At 46.4% G+C, this 19,237-nt stretch overlaps 1 protein-coding gene across 1 annotated transcript in view; it reads right to left on the bottom strand.

Moving 5' to 3' along the window:
• LOC119975906 (H-2 class II histocompatibility antigen, A-U alpha chain-like) overlaps nucleotides 1-19,237 on the bottom strand; it is an 82,817-nt gene that overhangs the window by 27,078 nt on the left and 36,502 nt on the right. Inside the window, exons 3-4 of the mRNA XM_038815843.1 lie at nucleotides 9,742-10,023; nucleotides 436-583 (exon numbers count right to left, since the gene is read on the bottom strand). Coding sequence (XP_038671771.1) covers nucleotides 438-583; nucleotides 9,742-10,023 — 428 coding nt within the window. The 3' untranslated portion in view covers nucleotides 436-437. The remainder of the gene's footprint in view (nucleotides 1-435; nucleotides 584-9,741; nucleotides 10,024-19,237) is intronic.

Raw genomic sequence — 19,237 nt, 5'->3', positions numbered from 1 at the left:
CTATGTACAACCCATATGTAAAATTACCCTTTTTCTGAGGGTACATCCATAAGATGTAGAATATAAAATATGAGTGGACTGAAGGGCCAATAGATGGTTAGTAACACTGTCAATGAATGTGCTCACCAGAATGGCCTGAAAGGTTTTAAAGCTAGTTGTTTTATTGCAGTCTTATGACGTAACTGCAAAGTAATGGCTGATGGTGCGAGTGTCTCTCTTCCTGAAGCTACGAGCTACTGACGGATCGCATCCTGCACCTTATCTAAGTGAGGGTTCTTCCTGTGTAAGTGTTGACAGAGTAAAACAGCCAAGCCCAATCCTGTCCATATCTGTTTAGATTGTTGCAGGGGTTCAGCAATAAGGAGAAGGGACCTTGGCTGAAACTCACTTTCGGGAATGTTAATAATACACACTGATTATGTATCCTGTACTTACCCCTAGATGCCGTGTTGCTGAGCTTGCTGCCTCTGTCTCTCTTTGATCAGTAGGATGATCCCTACAACAGCACTGATGATTCCCAGGGTGAGTCCCAGAGCACAGATCACTGTCCCGGGACCAGACGTTTCCTCAGGAACTTCAGCTTCTGTAAAAGGAATGAGAATTTCACAGTGAAACACAAGGTGAACACACAATACTGGAGATTTTGGCTCACCCGTCAGGTGCATCAACAATTTGAATACTCAGTGGTCACTATTATCAATAAAGCTTGTTCTACATTCAAAAAGTGTCACAGACACACACGCAAAGATCCAAAAAAGATGATAAATTTATACACACTATTAGTATGGCCACAGTAACAGCACTACCTGCAGAAACTCGATGGGCTGAATGGCCTCCTTCTGCATTCTTCTATGAAATCCTCGCTATAATCGACCTCACCAAAGTCCCCTCAGTATCTTATATATTTCAATAAGATTACCTTTCATTCTTCTAAACTACAGTGGGCCAATCTTTCTTCAGAGGATAAGCTCTTCACCCAGGAATGAGTATATTGATCTTTCTCTGAACTGCTTTAAATACAATTATACCCTTTTTGAAACAGGGAGACCAAAACCTGTATCCCAGATGTGGTTACACCAAGGCCCTGTACAGCTGCAGTCAAACATCCAACTTTTATATTTCATTCCTTATGGGGAGGCAGTGACATAGTGGTATTGTCACTGGACTAGTAAACCAGAGATCTAGAGTAATGCTCTGGGGACCCAGGTTCAAATCCTGCCACTACGAAAATCCTGCCACTACGATTTAAAAGTCTTTGTCAATTGTTGTAAAAACCCATCTGGTTCACTGATGTCCCTCAGGGAAGGAAATCTGCCATCCTTGCCTGTACTAGACTATATGTGACTCTAGACACACAGTAACATGTTTGACTCTTAACTGCCCTCTCAAGGTTACAGTAAGAAGTCTTACAACACCAGGTTAAAGTCCGACAGGTTTCTGTAGAATCACTCGCTTTTGGAGCGTAGCTGCGTAGCTCCTTCATCAGTTGAGCTGTGCTCCGAAAGCTAGTGATTCCAAATAAACCTGTTGGACTTTAACCTGGTGTTTAAGACTTCTTACTGTGCCCACCTCAGTCCAATGCTGGCATCTCCACATCCTGTCTCAAGGGAAATTAGGGATGGGCAACAAATGCTGACTGAGCCTGCGACACCCACGTCCCATGAACAAATTTTTTTAAAAATTCCCCTCACAATAAATATCAATACTTTGACCTTCCACATCACTTGCTGTACCTGCAAACTAATCTTTTGTGATTCCTGTACCACGGCACCCAGATCCCTCTGTACCACTGAGTTCTGCAATCTCTCTCCATTTCAACAGCTTTGTGTTTTGTCCTGCCAAAGTGGGCAAGTTGACATTTTCCCACATTATCCTCCATCTGCCAAATATTTACCCACCATTTAACCGTCTTATATCAGTTTGCAGACTCTCTGCCTCATCTTGAGAACTTCATCACTCTCTAGGTCATCTTCAGAACTTACTTGGTGTCATTCATTGACAAACTTTAGTGAGCACACACTCAGTCCCTTTATCCAAGTAATTGCTGTAGATTCTAAATAGTTGTAACCCAACACTGAACCCCATAGCACTCCACTAGTTACAGCTTGCCAACCTGGAAATTACACATTTATCCCTACTGTTTGCTTCCTCTAGCCATGCTAATATTACCCTCCACACAATGAAATCTTATTTTGTGCAGCAACCTTTGATGTGACACTTAGTAATCCAAGCATTTACAGGTTCCCCTTTATCCACCTTGCTTGTTAATTCCTCAAAGAACTTTAACAACTCAGTTAAACACAATTTCCCTTTCATAAAAGCATGTTGATGGTGTCTGATTCCATTAAGATTTTCTGAGAATCCGATTTTAACCTTCTTAATAATGGATTCCAGCAATTTCCCAATGACAGTTGCTTGGCTAATGGGCATATAGATTCCTGCTTCTCCCTCCTTTCCTGAATATATTTGCTTTTCAGTGGCACCTTTCCTGGATTTAAGGAATTTTGAACAATTATTACCAATCCATATACTATTTCTGCAGCCCCTCCTTTTAATAACATAGGTTGCAAACCATTTGGTCCTGCAGACTAGTTAGCCTTTAGGTCGAATAGTTTTTTCAGTACCCTTTCCCTGGAGACGGTGATTATTTTAGATTCCTCCTTGCTTTTGCCCTCTTGATTTTCAAATATCTTTAGGAAGTTTTCAAAGTCTTCTGTAGTAAAGACAGACACAAGACCTGTGCAATGTTTCTGCCATTTCATTTACCTTTATATCATTTTAATTGCCTTTTTAAGTTTAAAAACGACCACATTTCTCACCTTCAAACTGAACATGAAGTTTTATTATGTTTAAGATCACTGCCACTTGGAGAATCCTTCACTAAAGACATCATTGATTAATCCTGTCTCATTGCACATTACCAGGTCTATGGTATCTTGCTCTTTAGAGCAGTACATGCTAGAGCCAGCTAAAAGATTGTCCCGAATACACTGTGAACTTATTCTCCAGGCTACCTTTGCCAATCTGATTTCCCCCAAACTACATGAATGTTAGAGTCTCCCATGAATATTGCAGTACCTTTTTACATGGCCCAATTCTTTCTTCTTGAATACTCTGTCCTATAGTGTGACTTTTGTGAGGGGGCCAATAATCAATTTTTACAAGTGACTTCTGACTTTTCCTGTTTCTTATCTCCACCCAACCTGATTCACCGTCCCCTTTTGAGCTAAGTTCACCTCTCACTACTATATGAATGGCGTCGTTAACAGAGCTATCTCACTACCGTTTCCAAGTTTCATGTCATTTCAATATATCAAATACCCTTCAACATTGATGTCCCACCTTGGCCAACTTTCAACCAGATTTCCGTTATGTTGATTAGATCATACATATCTATCTCTGTGCTAACAATTCATCCTTTTTGTTATGAATGTTGTGTGCATTCAGATTCAATGCCTTTAACTGTCTTTTTATATTTTTTGTAATTTCTGGCATTATTTACCGGTGCACACTTAGTTTGTATGCTCTTTCCCTTCCTGCCACACACTGGTAATCATTGTCCAAATCACTACCCTGCTCTATTAGCTTACTGTTTGTTGGATTTGCTACATCTCCTCTCTTTTCGCTACTATTTAGTTTAAAGCCCTCCCTATTTCTCTAGTTATATTACTCACCAGTTCACTGGTCACAGCATGGTTCAGGTGAAGCCTGTCCCAACGGTACAGCCCCCACTTTTCACAGGGCTGCTGCCAATGCTCCATGAACTATCAGCCATGTCTCCCACACCAGTCTGTGAGCTATGCATTAATTTCTCTAATCTTATTTACCCTTAGCCAATTAGCTCAGCTAATAATCCAGATGATGCAGAACCTCTTTTCCAGTCCTAGCTGTGTTGTTGGTTCCTACATAGACGACAGCAGCTGAATCCTTCCTCCCTCATTGCAAGGTTCTCTCTAAGTCAGAGCAGATGCCCTAAATCCTTGCTCCAGGCAGACAACACAGCTGTCTGGACTCTTGATCTAGGCAAGAAAACTGCATCTGTAAATCTGACCATACTGTTCTCTACTGCTACAATATTCCTATTTACTCCCAACACTTGAATGGCTTCCTGTACCATGGTGCCATGGCAGGTTCGCTCATTTACCTTACAATCCCTGCTCTCATGCATAAAGGCTGCAAGGCCCCCAAACCTGGTGGACTATTGCAAAAGCTGAGGTTCCTCTACTTCTGCCTTCTCGATCCCATACCTGCATTAATGCCCTCGTCTCCCTGACTGATGAAATCAAAGGACCCTATCCTAAGGTGTGTAACTGAATCCTGGAACAAAGCAATAAAACAGAAAATTCCGGGAAAACTCAGCATGAAAACTCTGGCGGCATCTGTGGAGAGAGAAACAGTTCACGTTTCGAGTCGCTCTGATTCTTCAAGAGCTTGACTTCAGATCCACAGCTATGTGCTTGACTCTGTAATGGCCTAACAAGACACTCAGTTGAAGGAATGAAAAATAAATGCAGACCCAGCCAGTGATGCCCATATCCCATGAATTAATAATTTGAAAGAATCCTTTGGCTCTTCTGGAGAGGGATCATCACTCAGGAGAAAAGCATTTCACTCAGGCTCTGCTACATCCCCACAATCATATGCCTTTCCTCCACCTTCATACTGACCAAGCTGGCATACAACAAATGGGAGAGAGCCCAGGCCGGGGGCCGGCGAAGGGACAGCAGAGTTCATTGCGCTTGTGGAATTTGAGGAGTCGGCAGCCAACCTTGCTGGAGAGAACAGGGTTTGTTCCTATAGGGAAGAGCAGGTCTGCTCCTCCTGACAACTTAGTACAGTCACTGCTCCATCATTTCATCAAATCCTGAGAGTCACAGCAAGTTAAATGTATTCTGATATAGCTAATATTCATCAACTAAAATTCCATTGTCTGTTTTCTAGGGACCAGCAGATCGAGGCCATCAAAGTAGCTGAGCAGCATTACAAGCCCCAGACCACATCTGCTGCAGCGACTCAGGAAGAACAAAGAACAATGCAGCACAGGAACAGGCCCTTCAGCCCTCCAAGCCTGCGCCGATCATGGTACCTAACAAAATTAAAACCGTCTGCACTTGCGCAGTCCGTATCCTTCCATTCCCACCATATATTTGTCTAGATGCCCATTAAATGCCGCTATCGCACCTGCTCCCACCACCTCCCCAGGCAGCGCATTCCACATATTTACCACTCTGTGTTAAAAACTTTCCTCGCACACCAGTTCTGAACTTTTCCCCATGCACTTTAAACCAATGTCCCTTCGTACTTGACTCTTCTACCCTAGGAAAGAGCATCTGACTATGCACTCTGTCCATGCCACTCATAATCTTGTAGACCTGTATCTGGTCGCTCTCAACCTCCGTTGTTCCAGTGAGAACAGACCGAGTTTATCTAACCTCTCCTCATAGCTAATGCCCTCCACACCAGGCGACATCCTAGTAAACTGCTTGTGTACCCTCTCCAAAGCATCCACATCCTGTACAGCTTCAACAGGACTTGCCAATTTTTATATTCAATGCCCCGACCGATGAAGGCCAGCATGCCGCATGCCTTCTTAACCATCTTATCCATTTTCAGTGATCGGCGGACATGCACGCCCAGATCTGTGCCTGTCAGTACTCACAAGAGTTCTACCATATACTGTAATTTCGACATGCATTGGACCTCCCAGAGTGCATTACCTCACACTTGTCCGGATTAAACTCCATTTCTCTGCCCGAGACTCCAACCAGTTTATATCCTGTTGTATCCTCTTCACTACCCGCAACTCCACCAATTTTTGTGACGCCTGTGAACTTACTAATCAGACCAGCTACATTTTCTTCCAAATCATTTATATACACAATGAACAAAAAGGGTCCCAGAACTGATCTCTGTGGAACGCCGGTAGTCACAGCCTTCCATTCAGAAAAGCCCCCTTCTACTGCTACCCTCTGTCTTCTGTGCCCAAGCCATTTCTGTATCCAACTTGCCAGCTCTCCTCAGATCCCATATGACTTCACCTTGTGTGTCAGTCTACCATGAGGTACCTTGTCAATGGCTTTACTGAAGTCCATGTATACAACATCTACTGCCTTTCTCTGATCCATCATCTTTGTCACTTCCTCGAAAAACTAAATCAAATTAGTGAGGCACGACCTCCCTTCACAAAACCATGCTGTCCATTACTAATAAGTCCATTTGTTTCCAAATTTGACTAAATTCTGTCTCTAAGAATCTTTACCAATTATTTCCCTACTGCTGACATAAGGCTCACCGGCCTATAATTTCCTGGATTATCCTTGCTGCCCTTCAATGGCACAACATTGGCTACTCTCCAGTCCTCTGGAACTTCACCTGCAGCCAATGAGGACAAAAAGATTACTGTCAAGGTCCCAGCAATTTCTTCCCTTGCCTCCCTCAGTATTTTGGGGTGGATCCCATAAGGCCCTGGGAGCGTATCTACTTTAATGCTTTTTAAGATCCTCTTTTTACTACCCTCTGACTTTCTGCATTCCAATCCCCCTGCCACATTTAAATCCTCCATGGTTTAAATCCTCCCCAACAACACTAGCAAACAACCACCCTGGGACATTGGTTCCAGTCCTGCCCAGGTGGAGACCATCCGATTTGTAATGGTCTCACCTCTCCCAGAACTGGTTCCAATGTCCCAAAAATCTGAATCCCTCCCTCTTGCACCACCTCTCAAGCCCTGCATTCATCCTGTCTATCCTGTCATTCCTACTCTGACTAGCGCTTGGCACTGGTAGCAATCCCGAGATCATTACCTTTGAGGTCCTACTTTTTAGTTTATCTCCTAACTCCCTAAATTCAGCATGTAGGACTTCATCCCATTTTTTACCAATATCGTTGGTGCCTATATGCACCACGACAGCTGGCTGTTCACCCTCCCCCTTTAGAATGTCCTGCAGCTGCTCTGAGACATCCAGGACCCTTGCACCTGGGAGCCAACATACCTCCCTGGAGTCTCATTTGCGTCTGCAAAAACACATGTCTACTCCCCTTACAATCAAATCCCCTATCACTATAGCTCTGCCATTCTTTTTCCTGCCCTCCTGCGCAGCAGAGCCAGCCATGGAGCCATGAACCTGGCTACTGCTGCCGTCCCCTGGTGAGTCATCTCCCCCAACAGTATCCAAAATGGTATACCTGTTTTGGAGGGAGATGCCCACAGGGGATCCCTGCACTGCCTTCCTACTCTTCCTCTGTCAGATGGTCATCCATTTCCTATCTCCCTCAGTACTCTTTATCTGCAGTGACACCAACTCACTGAATGCTATCCACGACTTCCTCAGCATCGCGGATGCTCCAAAGTGAGTCCATCCACAGCTCCAGAGCCGTCATACGGTCTAACAGGAGCTGCAGCTCGACACACTTCCCGCACATGAAGGAGCCAGGGACAGTGGACACGTCCCTGAACTCCCACACACGGGTCTGGGATTTCCTGACAAGTCTCAACCCTTAAGTTAACTGACAACTACTACAATGCCAAGAAAAAAAAAGAGAAAAATGGAAGGAACGACTTACCAGTCACCAGCCAATCAATTCTGCTGGTCGAGGTGACTGAGTTGACTTCTCCTAGACTCAATCTGCTGACCGTGATATCCTTCTTTACCCTTGCTTGTCCTCCTCACAATGCCTTTTTTTTTGGTTAGAGGGAGAAGCACCGATGTAGTGTTTGGGCTTAACCGTTCCTTGACACCAGTTCTTTGGCTACTCACAGTCCAGTCAAAGTGACTGAGTTGACTTCTCCCAAAATCCTCTTCGGCTGCCACTATTGGACTGTCACAGGGCTCACCCACACCTCCAACAGTGCAGAGACATAAGCCTTTGTGGGACGTAGCTCTAGATTGGGCTCAGACTCACTTTCAGGGAAACATCTCACTTATTCCTTCAGCATTCAGAGGCAGGGCCATCCCGGTCTCCAGCAGTCAGAGGACTGCAGGAGACCAGCCAACTGCTCAGTCCCAGTCCGATGCTGAGCCTCTGAAGTGGCTGCCTGCTTAATGCTGGAGATGCACCAACAGGTAGCATCAGGCAGAGGTTTGAGTCATTCAGCAGACTAGAGTTAAAAATAGGGGACTCCTTCCACGTTCTGTCTGATGGCATGGCTCTGACACAAGAGCACCATGGGGAGGTTGGCTATCACCATGGAGAACTGGGTCCAGCAGGTCCAGCCAGATTTGAGCTTGGCCCTTACTCCATGGCCACACATCCTGGTGGGCATCAGCATGGCACCCCAGGAGCCTCCACTTAGGACATCCCAGGCGTGTGCAGCTGCTCACAGTCCCATCTGCCTCAGCCTGCACCCACTCTAGCAGTGCAGGCCACAGAGGGTGCTTCTGCCCCTGAGCAGGAGATTCTTATCAGGACGGGGCCCTCCAGGTCTCTGTATACCACAGCAAGTCTGCCAAAGTCATTACAGTTAACAGGATGAGCAGGATGTAGCAGTCGGCAAGCTGCCTCCACCCATCTGTGGATGCCAGGGCTGCACCCAGGTGTTGATAGCAGTGCGAAGGACTACGGGAGGTGTTACCATGGCGTAAAAGTATGATAGTAGCTCAGTAGTCCTCCCATACTGCTCATACCCCTCCCAGACAGAAGCATTGTTACTTTAATTTTTGCTGGACACCATTGTTATGAGACCTTAAGATGGTGCTGCTACACATCTACGTCAGAATCGTGTTTGACACTTCATCCCTCACTGCTCATGTGCCTCCGATTTATCTGAAGCATCACATTGTGTGGGTAGAACTGCCCTTTATTCTTCGGCCTCCCCAAAATACTGGATCCTATCATTGTTGTGGTTGACATTCTGACCCTTGAACATGTCATCTGCCAAGTCCCCATGCCCCACGTGGATCTTGACCCACCCCATCTGGGGGCTGTGTGCACGGTTAAACGAGCGCACAATTTCACTTGCTCCCTCCCCGTATCAGATCTTCCCTATCTACAGCTGCAGATGCCCCCCCAGTGGCCATCCCCTCCAAACCCTAGTACAGAGCCGCCAATCCCAGGGATATTGACTATAAGGCAGCCTTTAGATAACGGTGTCAGTCTCCGGGAGAAGACCCCCGTATTCTGTAACCCCGGGTGAAAGTCTGAAAATGGAGGCTGCGCGAATGCTGTAGCACAGTAGTGTCCTTATCAACAACATCGTCAAGAGTAGGAGGCTCCAGTGTGATATCGAATGCAACAAGAGAAGTTCAGCTCTGGCAGGTAGACTATCTATGTTGCACTAACGTCGAAGTCACGATCAAACCGAGGTCTAACCTGTGCACACCACACATTCTCAAATGGGTTTGAGACCAGCCGGTTTGCACACCGGCAGGGTTCCAACGTTTATCGCTCCTGCTGGATTCTCTGCTCCTGCCTGCCAACAAACCCACTGCAGGGAAAATTCCACTTATATTTTCTGCAGAACTCAATGCTGGAAAAGTTCAACACTGACCAGAGATTCACTGCTGAAGATTACACAATGAACCAAATTTTCTCATTCTGTGTAGACTAATTAATTAGACATTGAGATCGACTTCAGATTAAGTTCACAATTAATGCCCCAAATCACTTAATCAACAGTCAGTCAGACTAATTACATTTTAGTACATGGGATTCTATCTACTTTTCGGTGAAAATGTAAACGGAGACAGGAAACTTGGTTGGGTATAAAGCTGAAATCAGCTCTATTCTCAAATCTATACTAACCCCAGAATACTGTTGTTGGCTCCTCCAGACCCTCATGCTCCACATGGCAGGAGTACATGTCTCCTGGACTCGGGGTGAATTTCAGATATGTGAATCTCTGGTAGGAATAATCCAGTTTTGTATAGTACTCTGTGATGTTGACTCCGTCAGTCAGATCCTCATTGTTCTTCTTCCACTTCATAATGATTCGCGGAGGGTAGAATCCATCAGCCAGACAGATCAACGTGTTGGACTGTCCCCATTCTACAGCATCTTCAGAGTACATGGCAATCTGAGGGGCAACTGTGGGCAGGAGATAGAATGACTACATTTAACTGACGCAATGTAACAGGATAAACAAAATAGGTACATTAATGCAGTGTGGAAAAAATACGAGTGACTATTGTTAGGGGCCAGGGTTTAGAGAACACCAAAGTGTATCATGGAGTTCACCTGACCCACAACTTTTAATAGATTTCTGTTGTGGGGAGCACACGTCCCACTTTACAGTTGTGATGCAACAGAGATCTGAAGAATTTTAAAACAAAACAATGTTTATTCTATGAATCCAGTTAACATTTTATAAACACACAGTAAAAATATTAGCAACTAACAACACAAACACTCCCCCCAAAGATACTCTATAGGTAATCCTTGGTAACTTTCTTAACCACATCCATAAGCCAAAGATCCTTTTAAACAAAGAAAGCAGGTTTAAATTCTCTACAGAGAGCAGTTATCACTTTTAAATTAGCAAGTGATCTGAAGACATTCTTTACATGCAGAGATATCAACATACACCTTGTTTGGCTGTATGTAGCTCCCCACCTCAAAAATGAAACTAAAACACAGACACACACCAGCATTTGAGCTCAAAGCGAAAGTAAAAGCCAGAGACCAAAACCCAGCTCCATCCACACAATGACATCACTGTAGCTATTTGATAAACACCCATTTATTAAAGGTACATCTCCTGACACTATAATCAATTCCAAATTATTAAGAAACTTTCAGCTCAGATCAGAAATTAGACTATTTTGACATGTAACGTAAGGTAAGCTAGCTAAAGAAAGTTTACACTGACGAAAAAAAGTAGCTCCTTATCTCATTCTCAGCACATCCTCAATTTTTTATAAACAATAATTTCCATCTGTTAAGTACAGAGCAAGATCCAACAGCAAGCTCCCGCCTGTGATGGACTTTTGGACCTTTTTCTCCCTTTTTTTCCTGGATTTTATTAGATGAATCGGTGGACAGTGAGTCGGTGAGGAGAAATCCCCCTCCAGTGTATGGAGAATTGGACCAGAAGTGGCCGTGTGAGAAGACAGAGTTTTACAAGAAAGATGCGAGCAGAGCCGGCAACGCGGGAAAGCATGGCGGAGAAGCAGGGTCGCGGGGAGATGGCACAGTGGTCGACGGAACAGCTGGTGAAGTTTTTTGAAGAATGCTACGTCAAGCTTAAGAAAGACACGCTAGACACGATCAAGGCTTCGATTGATCAGGTGGTGCAGAATCAATAAATCCATGGACGTGCAATCAGGAGGTGGCGAAAAAGGTGTCCCAGCACGAGGATACATAACCGTGCTGGAGACCAAGGTGGAGATGATGAATGACCGCCAGAAAAGAATGCAGGAGAAGCTGGAGGACTTGGAGGACAGGTCCAGGAGGCAGAATCTGAGAATCTTCGGCCTCCCTGAAGGCAGTGAGGGTTCGGATGCGAGGGCCTATGTGACATACATGCTGGAGAAGTTGATGGGGGCTGAGACGTTCCCTCGGCCCCTGGAAGTGGATAGAGCACATGGAGCCCTCGCGAAGAAGCCCCGAGCGAAAGAGCCACCGAGGGTGATGGTGGTACGTATTCACCGATTCCGACAAGGAACACATTCTGCGGTGGGTCAAGAAGGAACGGAGCAGCAAGTGGGAGAATTGTGAGCTGCGCATTTATCAGGACATGGGCGCAGATTTGGCCAAGAGGCAAGCTGGGTATAATCGGGCAAAATCGACACTCTTTAAGAAGGGGGTGAAGTTCAAGATGTTGTACCCAGCACGTTTGTGGGTCACATAAGAGGACTGGGAATTGTACTTTGAAACACCAGATGATGCACTGACTTTCATTAGGGAAAAAAGACTGGATGTGAACGAAAGACACTGAAACCTTGGGGAGAGTATTGCAATGGCAATTTGTTGACAATCACTTTTGTGCTGGTTTGAACAAGTAGTGTTATGTGCAATAAGGGGCTGTTTCGATGGCTAAAGTTAACTTTGTTTTTACTGGGAGCTGGATGAAGGGCGGTTTCTGTGGTTGTTTTTCCACTGTTTGTTTACTGCGGAATGTGATTCTTTGAACATGTATGGCCAAGGAGGAGGGAGAACAATGGGGAGACAGTCTGTTTGGCGCAATGGGCGGGAACTATCATGTCAGCTAGGTCAGCTGACTAATGGAAGCACAGTGGGGGGGGGGGGGCGAGCAGGTGATAAACTGGAGCTCGATATTGGGTCTGGGTTTCTGGTGCTGTTACCAGGGAGGAGGGGGGGGGGCTGCTTTGCTGACAGGGGAGGAACTATTACTCGGGGACAAATGGGAGGTCAGGGATGGCGGATGCCCGAGGGCGGGTTCAAGGAGGCCGGGGACGCGACCTGGTGGCTGGCCTAAAACGGGTGATGGCTAGTTGGCAGGGGCGGGGTGGGCGTCGAGTCGTTAGAGGGTTGAATGGGCCGGTCAAGAGGGCTCACATGTTCACGCATTTGAGGGGGCTGAAGGCGGGCGTGGCAATGTTACAAGGGACATACCTAAAGGTTACAGGCCAGATTAGATTGAGGAAGGGGTGGGCTGGCCGAGTGTTCCACTCAGGGCTGGACTCAAAGACTGGGGGGGGGGGGGGGGGGGGGGGGGGGGGGGTAGCGATTTTGATGATTAAACGGATGGCATTTGAGGCAGGGAGAATCGTGTCAGACACAGGGAGCAGGTACATAATGATCAGTGGGAAGCTGGAGGGGGTGCGGGTGGTACCAGTGAACGTATATGCTCCGAACTGGGACAATGTGGAATTTATGAGACGGGTGCAATGTAAGATCCCAGACTTAGAGTCACAGAACTTGATCATGGGGTGAGACTTTAACACAGTCATTGATCCGGAATTGGACCGGTCAAAATCCAGGACAGGGAGGGTGCTAGCCGCAGCGAAGGAATTGAAGGGGTTTATGGAACAGATGGGGGGAGTAGACCCATGGAGGTATGGATGACCAAGAGCGTGGTAGTTTTCTTCTTTCTCCTATGTCCACAAGGCATACTCTCGGATCAACTTTTTTGGTCTGAGCAGGGCTCTACTACCGGGGGTGGCTAATACTGAGTACTCGGCAATCGTAGTATCCGATCATGCCCCGCATTGGGTGGATCTAAGGGTTAGTTTGGAGAGAGGACAATGCCCGCTGTGGAGACTGGATGTGGGGATGTTAGCAGACGAAGCAGTCCGTGGGCGGGTGAACATTCCATCCAGAACTACCTGGAAACAAATGATACAGGGGAGGTCTCTGCAGCGATGGTCTGGGAAGCTTTGAAGGCAGTGGTCAGAGGGAATTAATCTTGATACGGGCCCACAGAGAAAAGGTGGAATGAGCTGAGAGGGATAGGGTAGTTGGGGAGATACTCCAGTGGACAGCAGATACTCGGAAGCCCCGGACACGGGGCTACTGAGGGAGCGGCAGAGGTTACAGGCGGAGTTTGGGCCGTTATCTACAGGGAAGGCGGTGGAACAGCTGAGGAAGGCAAGGCGCGATTCATGAGTATGGGGAAAAGGCAAGCAGTATGTTAGCGCACCAGCTCAGAGAAAGGGAGGTGGCCAGGGAGAGTAAAGAGTAGAGTTGGGAACACGGTCCTGGATCCAGTGGGGGTGAATGAGGTGTTTAAGGACTTTTACAACAAATGATAAGAGTTGGAACCCCCGGCTGGGGTGGAGGGGATGAGGCAGTTCTTGGGTCAGTTGAGGTTCCTGAGGGTGGATGAAGATCTGGTAGAGGGGTTGGAAGCCCGAAATGAAAGTGAAGAAATAATGGAGGGGTTGGAGAGCATGCAATCTGGCATGGCCCCGGGGCCAGATGGCTTTCCGGTGGAATTCTATAAGATGTTTTGGAGATATTGAGCCCACTGCTGGTGAGGGCATTTAATGAAGCAAGGGAGAAGGGAGTCCTTCCCCCAACAATGTTGCAGGCCTCGATTTCATTGATCCTGAAACAGAAGAAGGATCCTGAGCAATGCGGGTCATACAGGCCAATCTTTCTACTGAATGTTGAAGCCAAACTGCTGGCTAAGGTACTAGCCACAAGGATAGAGAACTGTGTCCCGGGCTGATAGGGGAAGATCAGACGGGGTTTGCAAAGAGCAGGGAACTCAAGACCAATGTTTGAAGGCTCTTAAATGTTATTATGATGCTCTCAAAAGGAGGGGAGATGGAAGTGGTGGTCACGATGGATGCGGAGAAGGCTTTTGATCGGGTGGAGTGGAAATACCTGTGGGAGGCACTGGGAAGGTTTAGGTTTGGTGAAGGCTTTATTGACTGGGTGCGGTTGCTCTATCAGGAACCTGTAGCGAGTACAAACCGGTTGAGGTTGGGTTATTTTAAATTACACCGAGGGGCGAGGCAAGAGTGTCTCTGTTTGCTCTGGCCACAGAAACACTGGCCATGGCATTAAGAGCCTCTGGGAACTGGAAAGGCTGATCTGGGGTGGGGGGGTGGAGCACCGAATTTCGTTTTACGCAGATGACTTGCTCTTGTATATCTCAGACTCGTTGGAGGGTATGGGGGGTTATGCGGATCTTAGGGGAATTTTGTAATTTTTCAGGGTATAAATTGAACATGGGGAAAAGCGAGATGTTCGTGATACAGGTGAGAGGGCAGGAGAAGAAACCGGGAGAGCTGCCGCTTAGAATTATAGGAAGGAGCGTTCGCTATCTGGGTGGCTCGGGAATGGGAGGCACTGCACAAGTTAAATCTATCTTGGCTCGTAGAACAAATGGAAGGGGACTTTAAGAGATGGGATATGCTCCCGCTATCACTGGCGGGGAGGGAAACAGACCGTGAAAATGACGGTCCTCCCCAGATTTCTGTTTGTCTTTCAGTGCCTCCCCATCTTCATCCTGAGGGCTTTTTTAAAACTGCTGAATAAGGTTATTTTGGGCTTTGTGTGGGTGGGTAAAACCCCGCGATTGAAGAAAGTGTTGCTGGAGCGCAGTCAGGGGGAGGGTGGGTTGGCGCAGCCGAACCTTTGTAATTACGACTGGGCAGCTCATATAGCCATGATTAGGAAGTCGGTAGTGGGGGAGGGGTCAGTGTGGGAGCGAATGGAGGCGGTGTCATGGAAAGACACAAGTTTGGGGGCACTGATAACGGCACCTCTCCTGTTCTCGCCGGTCCGATACTCCACAAGTCCTGTGGTGGTGGTGGCTCTGAGAATCTGAGGGCAATGGAGGAGGTATAAGAGAGAGTAGAGGGAGCATCGGTTTGGACCCCGATTTATAATAATCATCAGTTTGTACCTCGTAGGCTAGATGGTGGGTTCCGGAGATGGCAAAGGGCAGGAATTAGGAGGATGGGAGATCTATTTATAGACGGGAGCTTCCCCAGCTTGAAAGCCTTGGAGGATAAATTTGAATTGCCAGCAGGGAATGAGTTTAGGTATCTGCAGGTGCAAGACTTTTTAAGAAGGTAGGTTCCAGCCTTCCTGCTGCTGCTGCCACGGGGGATACAGGACAGAGTTGTCTCCAGTACCTGGGTGGGAGAGGGGAAGGTATCAGACATCCACCAAGAACTTATGGAGTCAGAGGAAACTCTGGTAGAGAAGCTAAAGGGCAAGTGGGAAGACGAGCTAGGGGGAAAAGATGGAGGCGGGACTGTGGGCGGATGCTCCAAGCAGGATTAAAGCATCCTCATCATGTGCCAGGCTCAGCCCGATACAATTCAAAGTAGTCCACCAGGCACACATGACGGTGGCCCGGATGAGCAAATTGTTCAGGGTAGAGGACAGGTGTGCGAGGTGCGCGGGAAATCCAGCAAATCATGTCCACGTGTTTTGGACATGCCTGAAGCTTAGAGGGTTTTGGTAGGGTTTTGCTAAGGCGATGTCCACGGTGCTAAAAACACGGGTGGTGCTGAGTCTGGAGGTAGCGATCTTTGGAGTGTCGGAAGAGCCGGGAGTCCAGGGGGCGAAAGTGGCTGACGTCTTGGCCTTTGCTTCCCTGGTAGCCCGGAGACGGATCTCGTTAATGTGGAGGGACTCGAAACCCCCGAATGTAGAGACCTGGGTTAGTGATATGCTGGATTTCTCAGTCTCAAGAAAATAAAGTTTGCCTTAAGAGGGTTCACCCGGATGTGGCAGCCGTTCGTCGACTTGGCGGGGAAAATTAAACTGTCAGCAGATGCAGTATTCCAAGGGGAGGGAGGGATTGTCGTTTTATGGTTGAGGTGTGTGAAGGTTGTGAGGGGGGGTGTAAATGTTATTGTACCATGTTTATGTTGCTGTTATTGTTATTATTATAAAAATTGCAAATACACCAATAAAAATATATTTTTTAAGTAAACAGCAAGATCCTGCAAATACCCAGCAAGGTGAAAATTAAATTTATTCATATCCACGGCAGGAGGGAAATTACCTCGACTAAGATGATGGGAGAAATATCAACTGTTCTTTCAGTAGCATCACGTGCTACCTTTGAAGACCACAACGCAATATCTGCCCAGCTGATGTTTGTTGCTGTCAGGATGTGCGCCTGTCATAGTAAAGGCACATTTACTGTCCATCCCGAATTACCAAGATTAAAAAGGATGACAAGGGGATGGGGATGCAGAGGCCTTCTTGATTTCATGAAACCTTTGGATCCTGAATTCCGAGTGGGGATGCAGAGGCCTTCTCAATTTCCTGAAATCTTTGGATCCCAAATTCAGAAATGGAGGTGCCTCATCTCTTTGGTCCCCATGGTTGTTCCATGCATCTGGATGAAGAATGGATGGATCTGTAATGATTTAATTACCTGCAAATGCTCGCATTCCAAGCATTGTCCAGCATCTCGGACTTTGTCAATATAAATGTTTCTGGAACTTACTGCTCCATTCACCTGAGGAAGGAGCTGCGCTCCGAAAGCTCGTGTTTGAAACAAACCTGTTGGACTTTAACCTGGTGTTGTAAGACTTCTTACTGCACAAAAAATATCACAAACTATGAGCTGTGGACAAAACAGAAGAAATCAACACACAAGACTTCACGGAAGATAGTGAAATTTTCTCATGAGAAAACACTTTCTCGGTGTAGTTGATTCATCCATTGAGAATGATCTACTAGCAATCAAGGATCATCTTAAAGCAATGAAGGCACCTCATCAAGAGCATGAAGAAGATCTTCAAGCAACGAAAGATTAAAGAGTCAATATTGTTAGCAACAAATGGATGACCACTGTGTAATTAACACAATTCCAATTACATTTAAACTGGATACCGGCGCCTTGGTGAATCTCTTAAATTCCAAGGACCTGTCCAAGATAAAGAGTCATTATGAAATGATACCTCCAGAATGCTCATTGCATGGTTACAATGGCAATCCCATTTTCTCACATGGTTCGTGTTACCTAAATGTCACAAACAGAGACATTCAACAACAAGTAAAGTTCGAGATTGTCAATGATACTCGTTCATCATTACTTGGAGCTCAAGTATGCAAAGATTTGCAGCTAATACAGAGAATTTTTATGAATACCTGTCAATCAAATGCACTAACAGGTGATATTCAGCAACTCTTACAGGAATACCCTGATGTATTTCAAGGTATGGGCACATTGTACAAAATTCAACTGAATAAGGATGCCAAATCGGTCATCAATCCACCTAGACGTGTTCCTGTTCCACTTAAAGATCGACTTAAAGCTGAATTGTCACGTCTTTAAACTCAAGGTGTAATCTCAAAGATTACTCAACCTACTGACAGGGTAAGCTCCCTAGTCAGTGTAAAAAACCTACAGGTGAAATAAGAATCTGTATGGATCCAAAATATCTCAATAGAAGTATCAAGAGAGAACATTATCCTATACCGAAGAAAGATGATATCACTGCAGAGATGGCAAATGCTAGAATATGCCATTGATGCATCTCAAGGGTTTTGGCAAAGGCAACTAGAAGACTCCAGTAAACTTCTTTGTACTTTTAATACACCCTTTGGAAGGTACTGTTTCAATGTGGAATCACCTCCACTTCTGAAATTTTTCACAGAACGATGGAACAAATAAGTGACCGAGAACATAGAAGGAGTTCGGGTTTATGTTGACGACATCATCGTTTGGTCAGCAAGACCTGAAGAGCATATCAGGAGTCTTCAGGAAGTTTTCAAAAGAATTCATGAATATTTTTTGAAATGACCATGCCAAGCTGGGCATGCGGTTGGAGACTGTGGATGAGCAGAGAGACTGTATGACATATCTGCCAGATGATGGTAAACCTGGGGGGGGGGGGGGGGGGGGGGTTGACACCCACTCCCGGCTGCACTGAACTTCTATGTAACGGGGTCCTTCCAGTCGCCGAGTGGGGACCTGTCCGGGATCTCACAGAGCTCGCCTGGCTTGGCAGTAACAGCAGGTCTGGTCCATGGGATGGAGGTTGATGACAACCCACTCTGCGATAAGCTCTGGTGCTTCACATGGTATGACAATGTCTGACTCATGCCCACGGTAGCACTTTCCACCTGGGTTATCCCTGCAAGTGAGCTGGCCAGTCCATCACACGGTCTTGTCGAATCACAGCGGTAGGAGCACTGTCCTGTTGGACAGATGACAAACGAATGGCAAATGGCAGACGAACTGAATAGTTACTTTGCATCAGTCTTCAGGGTGGAAGACACCAGTGGGATGCCAGAGCACCAGGGGGCAGAGGGGAGTGCAGTGACCATTACCAAGGAGAAGGTTCTGGGGAAACTTAAAAGGTCTGAAGGTGGATAAGTAACCTGGACCGGATGGACTACACCCCAGGTCCTAAAAGAGATAGCTGAGGAAATTGTGGAGGCATCAGTGATGATCTTTCAGGAATCACTGGAGGCAGGAAGGGTCCCAGAAAGGCAATGAAGTGGCAAATGAAATACAAGGTGAAAAAAAGTGTGAGGTTATGTATGGAATGAGGAATCTAGGCATAGACTATTTTCTGAATGGGGAAATGCTTCGGAAATCGGAAGCACAAAGGGACTTGGGAGTCCTTGTTCACGATTCTCTTAAGGTTAATGTGCAGGTTCAGTCGGCAGTTAAGAAGGCAAATGCAATGTTAGCATTCATGTCAAGAGGGCTAGAATACAAGATCAGGGATGTTTTCTGAGGCTGCATAAGGCTCTGGTCAGACCCTATTTAGAGTATTGTGAGCAGTTTTGGGCCCCGTATCTAAGGAAGGATGTGCTGGCCTTGGAAAGGGCCCAGAGGAGGTTCACAAGAATGATCCCTGGAATGAAGAACTTCTCGTATCAGGAACGTTTGAGGACTCTGGGTCTGTACTCG

This window comes from Scyliorhinus canicula, chromosome 13, assembly GCF_902713615.1.
Source record: "Scyliorhinus canicula chromosome 13, sScyCan1.1, whole genome shotgun sequence".
NCBI lineage: Eukaryota > Metazoa > Chordata > Chondrichthyes > Carcharhiniformes > Scyliorhinidae > Scyliorhinus > Scyliorhinus canicula.
This window is presented reverse-complemented; position numbering and strand designations above follow the sequence as displayed.